Here is a 13,088-nt window from a genome sequence, read left to right on the forward strand (position 1 = left end):
GAGAAAATATCATCTCTATTTAATAGTGATTTAAATGTTGCTGGATGGATCTTACATTTTTTTTAACAGAGAGGTCACAGTCTGTTAAAGTCAATGATGTATATTCTAAAAAGTTATTTTGTTCCACGGGTAACCACAGCAGACACTGAGCAGGACATGACTTACAATTATACAGGCAAATTGCCCCTTCAATATTTAATATTCTTCATTCTGCTCTGCTGCACGTCAGTACGCACCTGTTGGTTTGTTGTTCAGATGACAAAATGTTAAAAAAATTATTTTTTTAGGCTGGTCTGCCTCAGCTGTCTAACAGCACCTGTCAAACTGACAGCACTTCGATGAGATGAAGTTTGTGTGGAGCAGCATTTACTGTGATTCGAGTTGCTCCGAAACACTGAAAACACTTAATCATGAGCTTCTTGCATGTAAATGAACATATGTGCTATAGGTCTAAATAATTACACCACAAGCTTTACAATTTGATAATCAATTTGAACAATTCAATTTACAATTTTGAACGCTAAGCATTTTTATTTATTTGATCAAAAACCATTTACCTCAGTATCTCCAGCTGACAGTTTGGACTCTTCAGTCCATCAGAGAGCAGCTTCACTCCTGAATCCTGCAGATCATTGTTACTCAGGTCCAGCTCTCTCAGAACAGAGTTTGAGGATTGTAGAGCTGAAGACAAACTCTCACAGGACTGAGCAGAGAGATTACATGAAGAAAATCTGAACAAGAAAAACACAAAATTATTGGATACATAAGAAATCTTAGCAGTGTGATGTTTAGTATATAATGTAATGCAAAAAAAATAAATCAAGTATTTGAAACTCAAACCTCAGGATCTGCAGCTGACAGTTTGGACTCTTCAGTCCATCAGAAAGCAGCTTCACTCCAGAATCCTGCAGGTCATTGTTACTCAGGTCCAGCTCTCTCAGGACAGAGTTTGAAGATTGTAAAGCTGAAGACAAACTCTCACAAGACTGAGCAGTGAGATTACATTTGGAAAATCTGAAAAAGAAAAACACAAAGTAATTGTATACAAAATAAATCTTAGCAGTGTGATTTTTAGTAATCAACGTTATGTAAAATAATCAGTCAAGTATTTGAGACTCAAACCTCAGTATGTGCAGCTGACAGTTTGGACTCTTCAGTCCATCAGAGAGCAGCTTCACTCCTGAATCCTGCAGGTCATTGTTACTCAGGTCCAGCTCTCTCAGGACAGAGTTTGAGGATTGTAGAGCTGAAGACAAACTCCCACAGGACTGAGCAGTGAGATTACACCCACACACCCTTTGTGGAGAACAAAACAAACAGCAATATTAACGTTTATCAGGTAGACTTTATAATCTGGAGGACATATGACTTGTAAAAACCTGACTGTAGTGATACAGTAGATGTAAATTCAATAATAAGTAAATACATCTGATTGTTATTAGCTGTTATTTGGGAAATGGAGCTCACATCTCTGACAACGTTGAAGCAAATTTTCAAATAGGCATTATAGGCACATATTTGAAGTCTAAAAAAACTTCATTCTCGCCTAAAAACTCTTAAAGGGATACTCCACCCCAAGATGAAAATGTTGTCATTAATCACTTACCCCCATGTCGTTCCAACCCCGTAAAAGCTTTGTTCATCTTCAGAACAAAATTTAAGAAAAGTCCAGAAAAGTATGAAAAGCATCGTCAGAATAGTCCATCTGCCATCAATGGTTCAACCGTAACGTTATGAAGCGACAAGAAAACTTTTTGTACGTGAAGAAAACAAAAATAACAACTTTATTCAACAATTTGTCTCCTTTGTGTCTCTCCGCATCCCCGTAGCGCCATTTTGAATAATATGAGCTGAACTCAGGCAGCGTACGCTCTTCTGTGTCAGCCGCGACACAAGGATAGGTTACTATACTACTATACTACTCTATAGGTAAATAGAGTATTTACGCTTTGATTTAAAAGAAAACAGCGCATCCGTGTGGCGCGGCTGACACAGAAGAGCGTACGCTGTCTGCGTTCAGCTCATATTCTCCAAAATGGCACTACGGTGATGCGGAGAGACACAGCAGAGACGAATTGTTGAATAAAGTCGTTATTTTTGTTTTCTTCGTGTACAAAAAGTATTCTCGTCGCTTTATAACGTTACGGTTGAACCACTGAGGGCAGATGGACTATTCTGATGATGTCTTTCATACTTTTCTGGACCTTGACAGTGTATTTTACTATTGTAGTCTATGGGACAGTCACAAGCCTCCCGATTTTCATCCAAAATATCTTAAATTGTGTTCCGAAGACGAACGAAGCTTTTACGGGTTTGGAACGACATGGGGGTAAGTGATTAATGACAAAATTTTAATTTTGTGGTGGAGTATCCCTTTAAAACTACATTCCGTACATACAGTATTACTTATAAAACTACAATGGGTTTGGTCATCCACCATGACACTTGCTGTGAGAAATGCTGCAAGTGGAGTCATACAAATGGTGAAACAATTCCCGTGCTGATACTGGGTGAGTAACACGTGGCTGGAAAGACCTCTCAGCCAATCAGATTTGAGGACCTGAAAGAATTATTGTATAAGTTCTAATAATTCAACAGCTCGTCATCAGTTATTCCTTACATATAGCAGCATCAACTTCATTTGTGACACCACAAAAACCCAACCTGTACAGATTAATGAACATGAATGATGAACTGACACCTGCTGCAATTAAAGAAACCTCCTCAGCTGCTTTAGTAACCACACAAAAATGCACTCGGTTACTATCGTAACTTCAGTTGCCTGAGATATGGGAACGAGTACTGCGTCTACTAAGATGCTATGGGAAAACTCCTTTTTCTCCAAATACCGAAGCTTTTTCAATAACGCAGTGTAACTGCACGGCCATTGGTTCGTGCAGTAATTTAAAAAACGAAACAATGGCTCGGCAGTGGAGCTGCACGAGCCTATGACAACAAAGCCCGCCAGAATGGGCGGGGCATCTGGCTATATAAGCGGTCACTTCACCATAGGATCCTCAAGTTACTTTGACTGAAGTGACGACTGAGTCGTGCAGTTACATAGCACGGCCTGCAACGCAGTACTCATACCTGTATCTCAGGGAACTGAGGTTACGTTAGTAAGACGCTATGGGGAACCAGTACAATCCCTTAAGCAATGCCTTAAGCACCAAATGGGGCCCAGAGGGACCTAGTATTTTGCAGGGAAGCCCCGCAGGAGGCAGTTGGGCCAAACTCACTGAGGTCGGCCCGACGCTGAGTAATCATTCCAAGAGAAAATGTACAGCCTCGGAACCCAGTGGGGGCCAAAAGGGCGTACACCAGGCGGAGAAGATAGACCATTTAAGGGCATAGAGCCATCTCGTAGAGGGTGCTCTAGCCTGTGATATTGTATTTAGCACGCTCTCAGGGAGGTCCGCAGGCTCCCATCGAGAGGCCAGAGGTGCAGAGCCCACAGCTCGGGCTGGGGGTGCCATATCATTCTGTTCGCCTGAGAGAGGAGGTCCCATCTCAGGGGAATGGGCCACGGGGCTGCTGAGAGCAGCCGAGACAGATCTGCGAACCAGTGTTAGTTCCTCCAGAGCGGGGCCACCAACAGAACCTTGTGTTTCTGTTCCCTGATTGGTCTGATTACCTGTGGGATCAGGGCGATCGGGGGAAAAGTGCAAAGGAGGAGGTTGGGGCAGTCACAGACCAACGCATCCCCGTCCTTCGAAAAGTAAATTGGGCATTCAGAGTTGCCTTCTGAGGTGAAGAAGTCGACCTCTGCTTAGCCGAAGATCTCCCAGATTCTCTGTACCATATGTGGGTGGAGCATCCACTCCTTTGAGGGGACGTTACTCCGAGATAGCATGTCTGCTCCTTGGTTCAACCTGCCCAGCACATGCGCTGCTCACATGAGCTGAGCCCATTCCAAGAGGCGCTCTCCCAGAATGAGGCACTTCGAGGAGAGGCGATTTATATATGACACCACTGTCATGCTGTCCGAGCGGACTAACACGTAGTGTCCCCTTATGAACGGCAGAAAGGTGCAAAGGCCCAAACATACTGCCAGCATATCCAGGCAGTTGATGTGAAGATGACCCTCCTGAATGGCCAGTGCACATTCTGGCGCGACTACCACCCTCATTCGGGCTGAGTCGAGAATTGTTCCCAGGAACAATATCTGTTGGCTGGGGGACAGCGCGTTCTTGGCAAAATTGACCCTGAGTCCCAGGCATTCTAGTTGGCTGAGGAGGAAGGATCTGTGAAATAGTAGCTCGTCCTCCGAATGGGCCAAGATGAGCCAGTCGTCGAGGTAACTGAGAATGTGGATTCCCATCTGTCTCAGCGGGGAAGAGCCGCATCCATGCACTTCATAAAAGTGCGAGGAGCTAGGAACAGTCCAAAGGGAAGGAATGTGTATTGATATGCCACTCCCTCTAAGGCGAATCTCAAGAATCGTCTATGGTGGGGGGCTATCTGGATGTGAAAGTAGGCGTCTTTCAGATCTAGCGAAAAGAACCAGTCCCTTGGGCACACTTGCGAGAGGATCTGTTTCAATGTAATCATCCTGAACAGCCATTTCATGAGGTCAGGTGCCTGAGATCGAGGATGGGCCTTAGGTCGCCATCCTTTTTGAGGACAAGGAAGTAGCGGGTATGGAAGCCTGACTCGCTCTGAGCTGGGGGAACCGTTTCTACTGCTCCTATCGCCAGCAAATTCGTCACCTCGGCGCGCAGGACGTGCATCTATGCTCTAAACCGAGGTGGGAACCACGTCACTGAATCGCGGGGGTCTTCGAGCGAATTGCAGTGAATAACCTCGTTTTATTATCCCCAAAATCCAGTCTGGCACTCGGGGGATAGTCTGCCAGGCCTCAGCCAGCTTGACAAGGGGTTGGATTAATTCGAGTGGCTGGTTGCCGTATGGGGACCCCACACTTGTGAAATTGGCTATCTTTTGAAAATGCTTCACTAGATTTAATGCTCTCGTAGCGAGAGCAGTCAGCCCCTGTGTGCGCTACCTCAGAGTGGGCGTGGCCCAGACATGTCCAATCTGAAGCTGTCAGTGAAAATAATCATTAGTGACAGCATTCTCCTTTAATCCGCTTTAAAAGATCAAACCACTCATTAGAATAGAGGTACTGATGATCTTTATGTGTAAACACACCCACAGATCAAAAGTGCTGCGCAAAAGTGCGCGCATTCTCTCAGATCCGCTAGTAGCGTACAAGGGGAGGGGCGGGGCCGCCTTCATTGAAGAAGGCGAGCTGCGAGCAAAGCAGAGAGAGACAAACTCTCGTAGTGAGAGCGGTCTGTCTCAGCGAGCGCAGCCTCAGCGTGGGCATGGCCCAGGCGAGAGGCACATTCAAATACGAAGCTATCAGCGATATTGAATCACACTGGTGGATCAAAGAGTTGTGTGCAGAGTGATGCACACGGGGGCTTTGCCGGCATTAAATCACTTAAGCCTGATCGCTCATCCCCGCGAGTTCACCATTTCTTCCTCCAAGTAACTGGGAGGAGAGTAACACAAGAGCGGGGGAGGGGAGGCGAGGCTCAGCGACGCACACACAAATGCGAAGCGGTCAGCGTTCTGCTCCAATCTGCTTAGGAGGATTAAGCCGCTCGGTGTAACGAGGGACACTGATCCTCGCGTGTAACACACACTGGCAGATCAAGCACGCATGATGTGTGCTGCCATGAAATTGCTCAAGCCTGATCGCTCAACCCGCAAGCTCACCGTTGCTTCCTCCGAGGTAACAGGGAGGAGAGAAACATGAGAGCGGGGAGGCGGGGCCGCCTTCCACGAGCGAACAGGGGCAGTCTCTGTGAGCGCAGCCTTAGCGACACACACACAAATGAGAAGCTGCCAGTGACAGCGTTCTGCTCCAATACACCTAGGAGGATAGAGCCGCTCGATGTAACGAGGGGTGCTGATCCTCACGTGTAAGACATGGATCGAAGTGCAGCAGGGAGAGCAAGCACGCAGGCTTTGTCGGCATGAGATCGCTCAGACCCGGTTGCTTAGCTCCCAGACTCTGCTGTTTCTCTCTCCTAGGCTCTCTGAGAGAGGAGAAACGGGAGAGCGGGGCTGCCTCATTGAAGGCAATCGGCAAGCGGAAAAGAGCGAGACTCATGCTCTCAGCGAGAGAATTCCATCTCAGTGAGCGAGCAGTCTCTGCATGGGGGCTGCCCAGACAGGTGACGCACTCACTGCCCTTCTGCATCGTGCAAGATTCCCTGCATGAGCCACACTCGCAGCGCGACATTTGCAACAACATCGCTAGAAATTTTTCTGTTTTAGAACTTACCTCTTAGAAATAAGCTCTTTAGGCTCGCCGGTTGGTGTCAGGGGATCAGCTGGGGCCGCTGCTGCTGCTGCGATGCTGATGGCGGCGGAGAAGCGGCGAATCAGCCAAGCAGAGGATCGCTGGTTCAGCTTGATCCGCTGCGAAGGCGATTCCACAGCAAGAGGCTTCGAGTCACTTAGATCAGTGAAGAACGTCGTCGTCGCTGAAGGAGAAGAAATCTGAGGATCCTATGGCAAAGTGCCCGCTTATATAGCCAGATGCCCCACCCATTCTGGCGGCCTTTGTCGCCATAAGCTCGTGCAGCACTGCTGCCGAGCCATTGGATCGTTTTTTAATTCACTGCACGAACCAATGGCCGTGCAGTTACACTGCGTTATTGAAAAGGCTTCAGTATTCGAAGAAAAATAAGTTTTCCCATAGCGTCTTAGCAGATGCAGTATGAGTGCAGTATCGATAGGGAACCTCCTCAGCTGATTTAGTATGTGTGTCCTCAGATAGCGCACGTACGTCTGCAGGATGTCTGTTAAAGATAGCTTCATCTGGAAAAAAATCTGCTGTGTACAAACCTCTGATAGACATCTTTAAGATGTCAGTTTTACATACATTCCAAATCATAAATATCTTAAAGATATTTCTATAGACGTATTGCAGATAAGCAAATACTCTAAAAAATACATCTTGCAGATGTCAAATAGACGTCTCCGTGACGTACTTGTGCTATCAAGGTCACACACACCTCTCCTGCTCACGGCCAGAAATGTGATTCTGTGAGATTTCCTCCATTTAGATTTTTTGGTAAGAAAGCACATGCTAGAATCATAAATGTGGTCATGTTTTGAAAGTGCAGTGATTGTTTTCAGTGTTACTCACCAAACTGATCTGGATTCTTTGACCACCGGTAACAGATTCTGAAGAACTTCATCTGCTGTATGTTGTGCTCCAATAAACTGTTTCAGATCAAACTCATCCATCTTCTGCTCTGATGTCAGCAACACATAAACTAGAGCTGACCACTGTGAAGAGGAGAGTTTGGCTTTTCTTATTTTTCCAGATTTCAGAAAACCTTGGATCCCCTGCATCAGTGAATCATCACCCAGTTCATTCAGACAGTGGAACAGATTGATGGATTTCTCTGGAGAGCGATTCTCTCTGATCTTCTGCTTGATGGACTGAACTGTTTCCTCTTTGTTGTAGAAGCAGCTTCCTGTCTGTGTCAGTAGTTCTCGTAAGAGAGTCTGATTGGACTTTAGTGAAAGACCCAGAAGAAAATGCAGGAAAAGATCCAGATGTCCATTCTTACTCTGTAAAGCCTCATCCACAGCTCTCTGATGCAGCTCAGATAATGAATTATATTTCTTCCGGTTAAAAATCTTAGACAACAGACTTTGTTCGATTTGGCCAAACACATTGATTTTCTTGGTTGTAAAGGAGAAGTGCACATATAGAGCTGCTAGATGTTCCTGAAGGCTCAGATGAACAAAGCAGAAGACTTTCCCCTGATACAAGCCCAACTCCTCTCTGAAGATCTGAGTGCACAATCCTGAGTACACTGATGCTTCTGTCACATCAATGCCACACTCTCTCAGGTCTTCATCATAGAAGATCAGGTTTCCTTTCACAAGCTGCTGGAAAGCCAGCTTCCCCAGTTTGAGGATCATGTCTTCATCTGTCACGTTCTTCTCATAGTCCTTCTCACATTTGATGTTGGTCTGAAGGATTAGGAAGTGTGTGTACATTTGAGTGAGAGTCTTGGGAATCTCTCCACTCTGTGCTGGACTCAACATCTTCTCGAGAACAGCGGCTGAGATCCAGCAGAACACTGGGATGTGGCACATGATGTAGAGGCTCCTTGATGACTTCAGGTGTGAGATGATCCTGTTGGCCAGACTCTGATCACTGATCCTCTTCCTGAAGTATTCCTCCTTCTGTGGCTCATTGAAGCCTCGTACCTCTGTCACTCGATGGACACACTCAGAGGGGACGAGATCAGCTGCTGCTGGTCTGGAGGTGATCCAGATGAGAGCAGAGGGAAGCAGATTCCCCACAATGAGGTTCATCAGCAGCACGTCCACTGAGGCTGATTCAGATATATTACACAGTTTCACATTGCTCTGAAAATCCAGAGACAGACGACACTCATCCAGACCATCAAAGATGAACAACACTCTATATTCATCACTGGATATCTCCATTTCTTTAGTTTCAGGGAAGAAGACATGAAGAAGATCTGAAAGACTGAGTGTTTTGTTCTTCATCAGGTTGATTTCTCTGAAAGGAAGTGGAAATATGAGCTGGACGTCCTGATTCTCTTTTCCTTCAGCCCAGTCCAGGATGAACTTCTGCACAGAGACTGTTTTTCCAATGCCAGCGACTCCCTTTGTCAGCACAGTTCTGATGGCTTTGTCTTGTCCAGGTAAAGCTCTAAAGATGTCATTGCATTTGATGGCTGTGTCCTCTGTTGCTGCTCTCCTGGATTGTGTCTCAATCTGTCTCACCTCGTGCTCATTACTGATCTCTCCACTCTCACTCTCTGTGATGTAGAGCTCTGTGTAGATCTCATTCAGCAGTGTTGGGTTTCCCTGTGTCGCTGTTCCCTCATACAGACGCTCAAACTTCTTCAGCAGATTTGATCCAAATGTGCTGAGGACTTCATGGCTGTAAAATAAAAAGTTAGAAAGCACAATGTCTAACATATTCTGAATCATATCTTCAAATCATATCTCTTACAGTAATGTTATACCTGAGATCAGGCCGTGAATCTCCACTCTTAAACTTCATTAGCTCAATCATAGACCAGTCACGCTTCATAATCACACAGCTGGACTCTGCTTCTGATCTCTTCTGATGAACTGAACTAAAACAGAGAGAGATTGAAGTTCATCCTTTAAACGACTGTATGCAACAAATCAACTATAGGTTTATCATTATCAAATTCACTTTAACACCGTGTCCTAACTACACACAACGCACCAAGATTCCAGCGACAAGCAATATGTCTGTCCACACCAGACACGACGCGACAGAATCACTCAAAAATCACAGCCAATCAGAAGCACACTGCACTCCCAACGAAATGGACAAGTTTATAATCTAATTCATAAATATTAAACCTTTTTAACATTATTAAAAGTACACACAGAGTGACTGATACCATCTTTGTTATGGAATGCGCTTGTTGGTTTGCATTGAGTTAGCAGTTTTAACGTAGCCTACATGTTTGCTGTAATTTATTTTCAAGATCCGAGGTAAACTATCTATTGTTGCTTTCAGTGTGGCTATAAATGTCACGCCAAAAAAAAAAAAGATAAACTAATATTTGACACATTTAACATTGAATAAATCACATAATAATTACCTGAGATTATCAGTCATAGTTTTTATGCTGTTGTTCCAGCTGTGACGTCGCAGAAATAGAAACCGTTTCTAAATTAGACATTTCTCGTGTCGCGGCTGGTTAGGACAAAACCTCTGATTAACATGGGAAAGATACCTTTAATCGCGTGTCACGGCGCGTGTAGTTAGGACTCGGTGTAAAGAGCACTTTATAGTCGTTTCATATACTGTTTATAAAAAAACTGTGAACTTAACTGTGATAATATATGACAATATTAAAAGTCATTTTATAATCATATTTTTATACAAACATTATACCTGAGATCAGGCCGTGAATCTCCACTGTTAAACATTATTGGCTGATCCATAGACCAGTCACTCTTCACAGACACACAGCTGGACTCTGCTTCTGATCTCTTCTGATGAACTGAGCTAAAACAGAGAGAGATTGAAGTTCATCATTTAAACGACTGTATGCAACTAATCAACTATATGTTTATCATGATCAAATTCACATCAAAGAGCACTTTATAGTCATTTCATAATAGAGTTGCAAAGGGGCGGAACATTTCTGGTACATTTCCATGGGAACTTCATCTGGGGAATTTTGAAAATATTCCAAATTGGAAACTTAACAGGAATTTACGGGAAATTATGAGAATTAATAGGAATTTATGGGAATCAATTGGAAATTTGGGGAAATTTATAGAAACTGTATCTCATACAAACATAAATATAATAATTTTGTTTGATCATAAGCTGCCATGCATGCAAACGAATACAAATTAAAAAAATTACATTTTACAATTGTTTTGGAATCTTTTCAGGATTTATTGACGAATAAAAACTTAAGAACAGCATTTATTCAAAATAGAAATCTTTTCTAACAATATATAAGTCTTTACTATTACTTTTTATTAATTTAACATCCTTGTTGAATAAAGGTATTATATATGAAATATTTCTTTAAAAAAAATAAAGAAAAAAATTGCAGACCCCAAAATTTTGAACAGCAGTGTATTGTTAAAATATGATTTCTATTTTAAATAAAGTTCTTTTTTTAACATTTTATTCATCAAAGAATCCTGAAAAAAGTATCACAGGTAATAAAAATAAAAAATATTAAGCAGCACAACTGTTTCCAAAATTTAAAATAAATCAGTATATTATTATGATTTCTGAAGGATTATGTGACGCTGAAGACTGGAGTAATGATGCTGAAAATACAGCTGCACATCACAGAAATACATTATATTTTAAACTATATTCAAACAGAAAATGCATTATTTTATTATTATATTTATTGGTATTTTGTCATTATTTAAAATTGTAATAATACTTAGATTTTTCATATCTGATTTACTGGCTAGCTAAATACTGTATACATACTTTTTGGTATTTGCTAGTTAAACTTTAATATCATAGATCAAATATATTTGCCCAAGTAATATAAAAACTTAGATGTAATCCTTGGGCTCAAATGCAGCAAGTGTGGCTTCAGAGAAAATGGAGGGGAGTTCCCCCTTTAGGTGATTGTGTGTGGGGGGGGGGAGGGTCATTTTTCTTAATTATCATCTCACCTAAATGTTTGTTCAGTCGATGTTTTTTTGTTTTTACAACAGTATAATTTAGTTGCACAGTAGCTTACACACAGCACAAGGAAGTTTTAAACATCATTTTTTGTAATATTTATGTAATTTACATGAATACTCACCAAGATGGACATTTTGATATTGTGTGTGCAGGATTCAAGAAATGATCTGTCCATGTTATGGAGGAATGCACAGTGCATGTAGGGGGTGTGGCCTGCAGTAAGCAGTGTGTAGGGTAGAAATTCAACTGAAATTACATTAAATATGGTTGTTTTAACCAAAATTATGCTGCGAGATTTTTTTCTCAACTATATCTAAGTTCCCAGTTCCTGCCATTTTGAAAATTCCCAGTTCATTCCCATATATTCCCGTTAATTCCCATGGAAAGTTTCCAGTTGTGAAAATACCTGGAATTTTGCAACCCTATTCCATATACTGTTTATAAAAAAAAATCTGACAATATTAAAAGTCATTTTATAATCATATTTTTATACAAACATTATACCTAAGAACAGGCTGTTTTTCTCCACTGTTAAACATTATTGGCTCAATCATAGACCAGTCACTCTTCACAGACACACAGCTGGACTCTGCTTCTGATCTCTTCTGATGAACCGAGCTAAAACACAACAGATTTAATACTTTATGATGAGAATCATCTTAATATAAAATCTTCAAGTATATATCAAGCATTTTTAATTAAAAGCACTTATGAGGGCTTTATGTTGTTATTGTTTTCAATAAACATTAAGCTTAATTAATTCATTCATTCCTTTATCCTGTAGACAGCCATCTTATCTATAACATAAGTTATTTAATGTGTTTCTCAAAGTACCTGCGTCCTGGAAACAAATCTTCATCTCCAGATGTTTCATCCATGATGGATCTGAACAGTTTGATCTCCGGCGCTGACTCTAGATGAAACTGACAAACAATCACAAAAACTAAGCCAACCAAACAGCCTTTATCCACCTTATTTTGGAAGTAAGCTATTTTCTGTGAATGAGCGAGACTTTTGATGCATCAGCAGCTATAGTTAAATACTAGAAGAATGGGGAAAAAAAACAATGTGTGCTACAAACCAGTGTGTCTATAATAATGAATTTTAAAAATTAGATAAATACCAGTGTGCGATATCAAGCAGCATAACATAGTGTTTTTGTACAGCTAAATATCCGGAAGTAAATGACACACACCGGAAGCCTCGCACGTTCTTACATTAAAAAACAATAAGGCACAATATTTCGGCTGAATGAGAGAAATAATTGGAGAAATAGATTACGAGCTGCCTTCACTCAAATACATAAAGTTAGTCACATGTGAACACATGCTGTTTAGAGTTTTGAAGAATCGCAGTCAGCACGAAACACATATCTTACTTATATACCGATTCACATTCCCATCAGGTAGCTGCACACAAATTCCTGCTTTAGCATTTATAAACGATTCTATTAAAGATATTCTGTATTGTAAATCATTATTGTAAAGATTCTGTCTTTTTAAAATGGCGACATCAGCTCTGTGCATTTACTTTCACTTTCATTTATGACGATAGTGGGTTGCCAGATCCCGGGAAGATGTTCCAGAAGACAGCACTCTTTCATCATGGAGACGACTAGATGATCACAATATTATAACGGGCTGCAGGATGCAAGCACGGTCAGACTGTGACTCTGATTTGTGAAGTTGACTGAAGCAGCATTGCAGCAAAACTGTCATAAATGTCACAAAGAAGGACATATCCTTCTGGTGCAGAGAAAAGAGAAAAAACAGCAAGATAAACGTATGTAAAGAAAATTCATGTAAACTAAACCAGGCTATGTTGCGAGCTAGCGTTAGCTGGCTAGTTAATGAACATAGCCTAGGTA

At 42.0% G+C, this 13,088-nt stretch overlaps 1 protein-coding gene across 1 annotated transcript; it reads right to left on the bottom strand.

The window, feature by feature from the left end:
• Nucleotides 1-565: 565 nt before the first annotated feature.
• LOC107685875 (NACHT, LRR and PYD domains-containing protein 3-like) lies at nt 566-12,751 on the bottom strand (the record flags this gene model as incomplete). The annotated part of the gene is made up of 9 exons (XM_016482605.1): nt 12,608-12,751; nt 12,056-12,144; nt 11,726-11,839; nt 9,947-10,060; nt 9,036-9,149; nt 7,166-8,950; nt 1,123-1,296; nt 841-1,014; nt 566-731 (listed from the first exon to the last, which is right to left on the bottom strand). Coding segments are annotated over exons 2-9 (2,685 nt in total), but the record flags the coding sequence as incomplete, so codon positions are not given.
• Between the last annotated feature and the right edge of the window lie 337 nt (nt 12,752-13,088).

Source organism: Sinocyclocheilus anshuiensis, unplaced genomic scaffold (assembly GCF_001515605.1).
Source record: "Sinocyclocheilus anshuiensis isolate Anshui unplaced genomic scaffold, SAMN03320099.WGS_v1.1 scaffold1074, whole genome shotgun sequence".
Lineage (NCBI taxonomy): Eukaryota > Metazoa > Chordata > Actinopteri > Cypriniformes > Cyprinidae > Sinocyclocheilus > Sinocyclocheilus anshuiensis.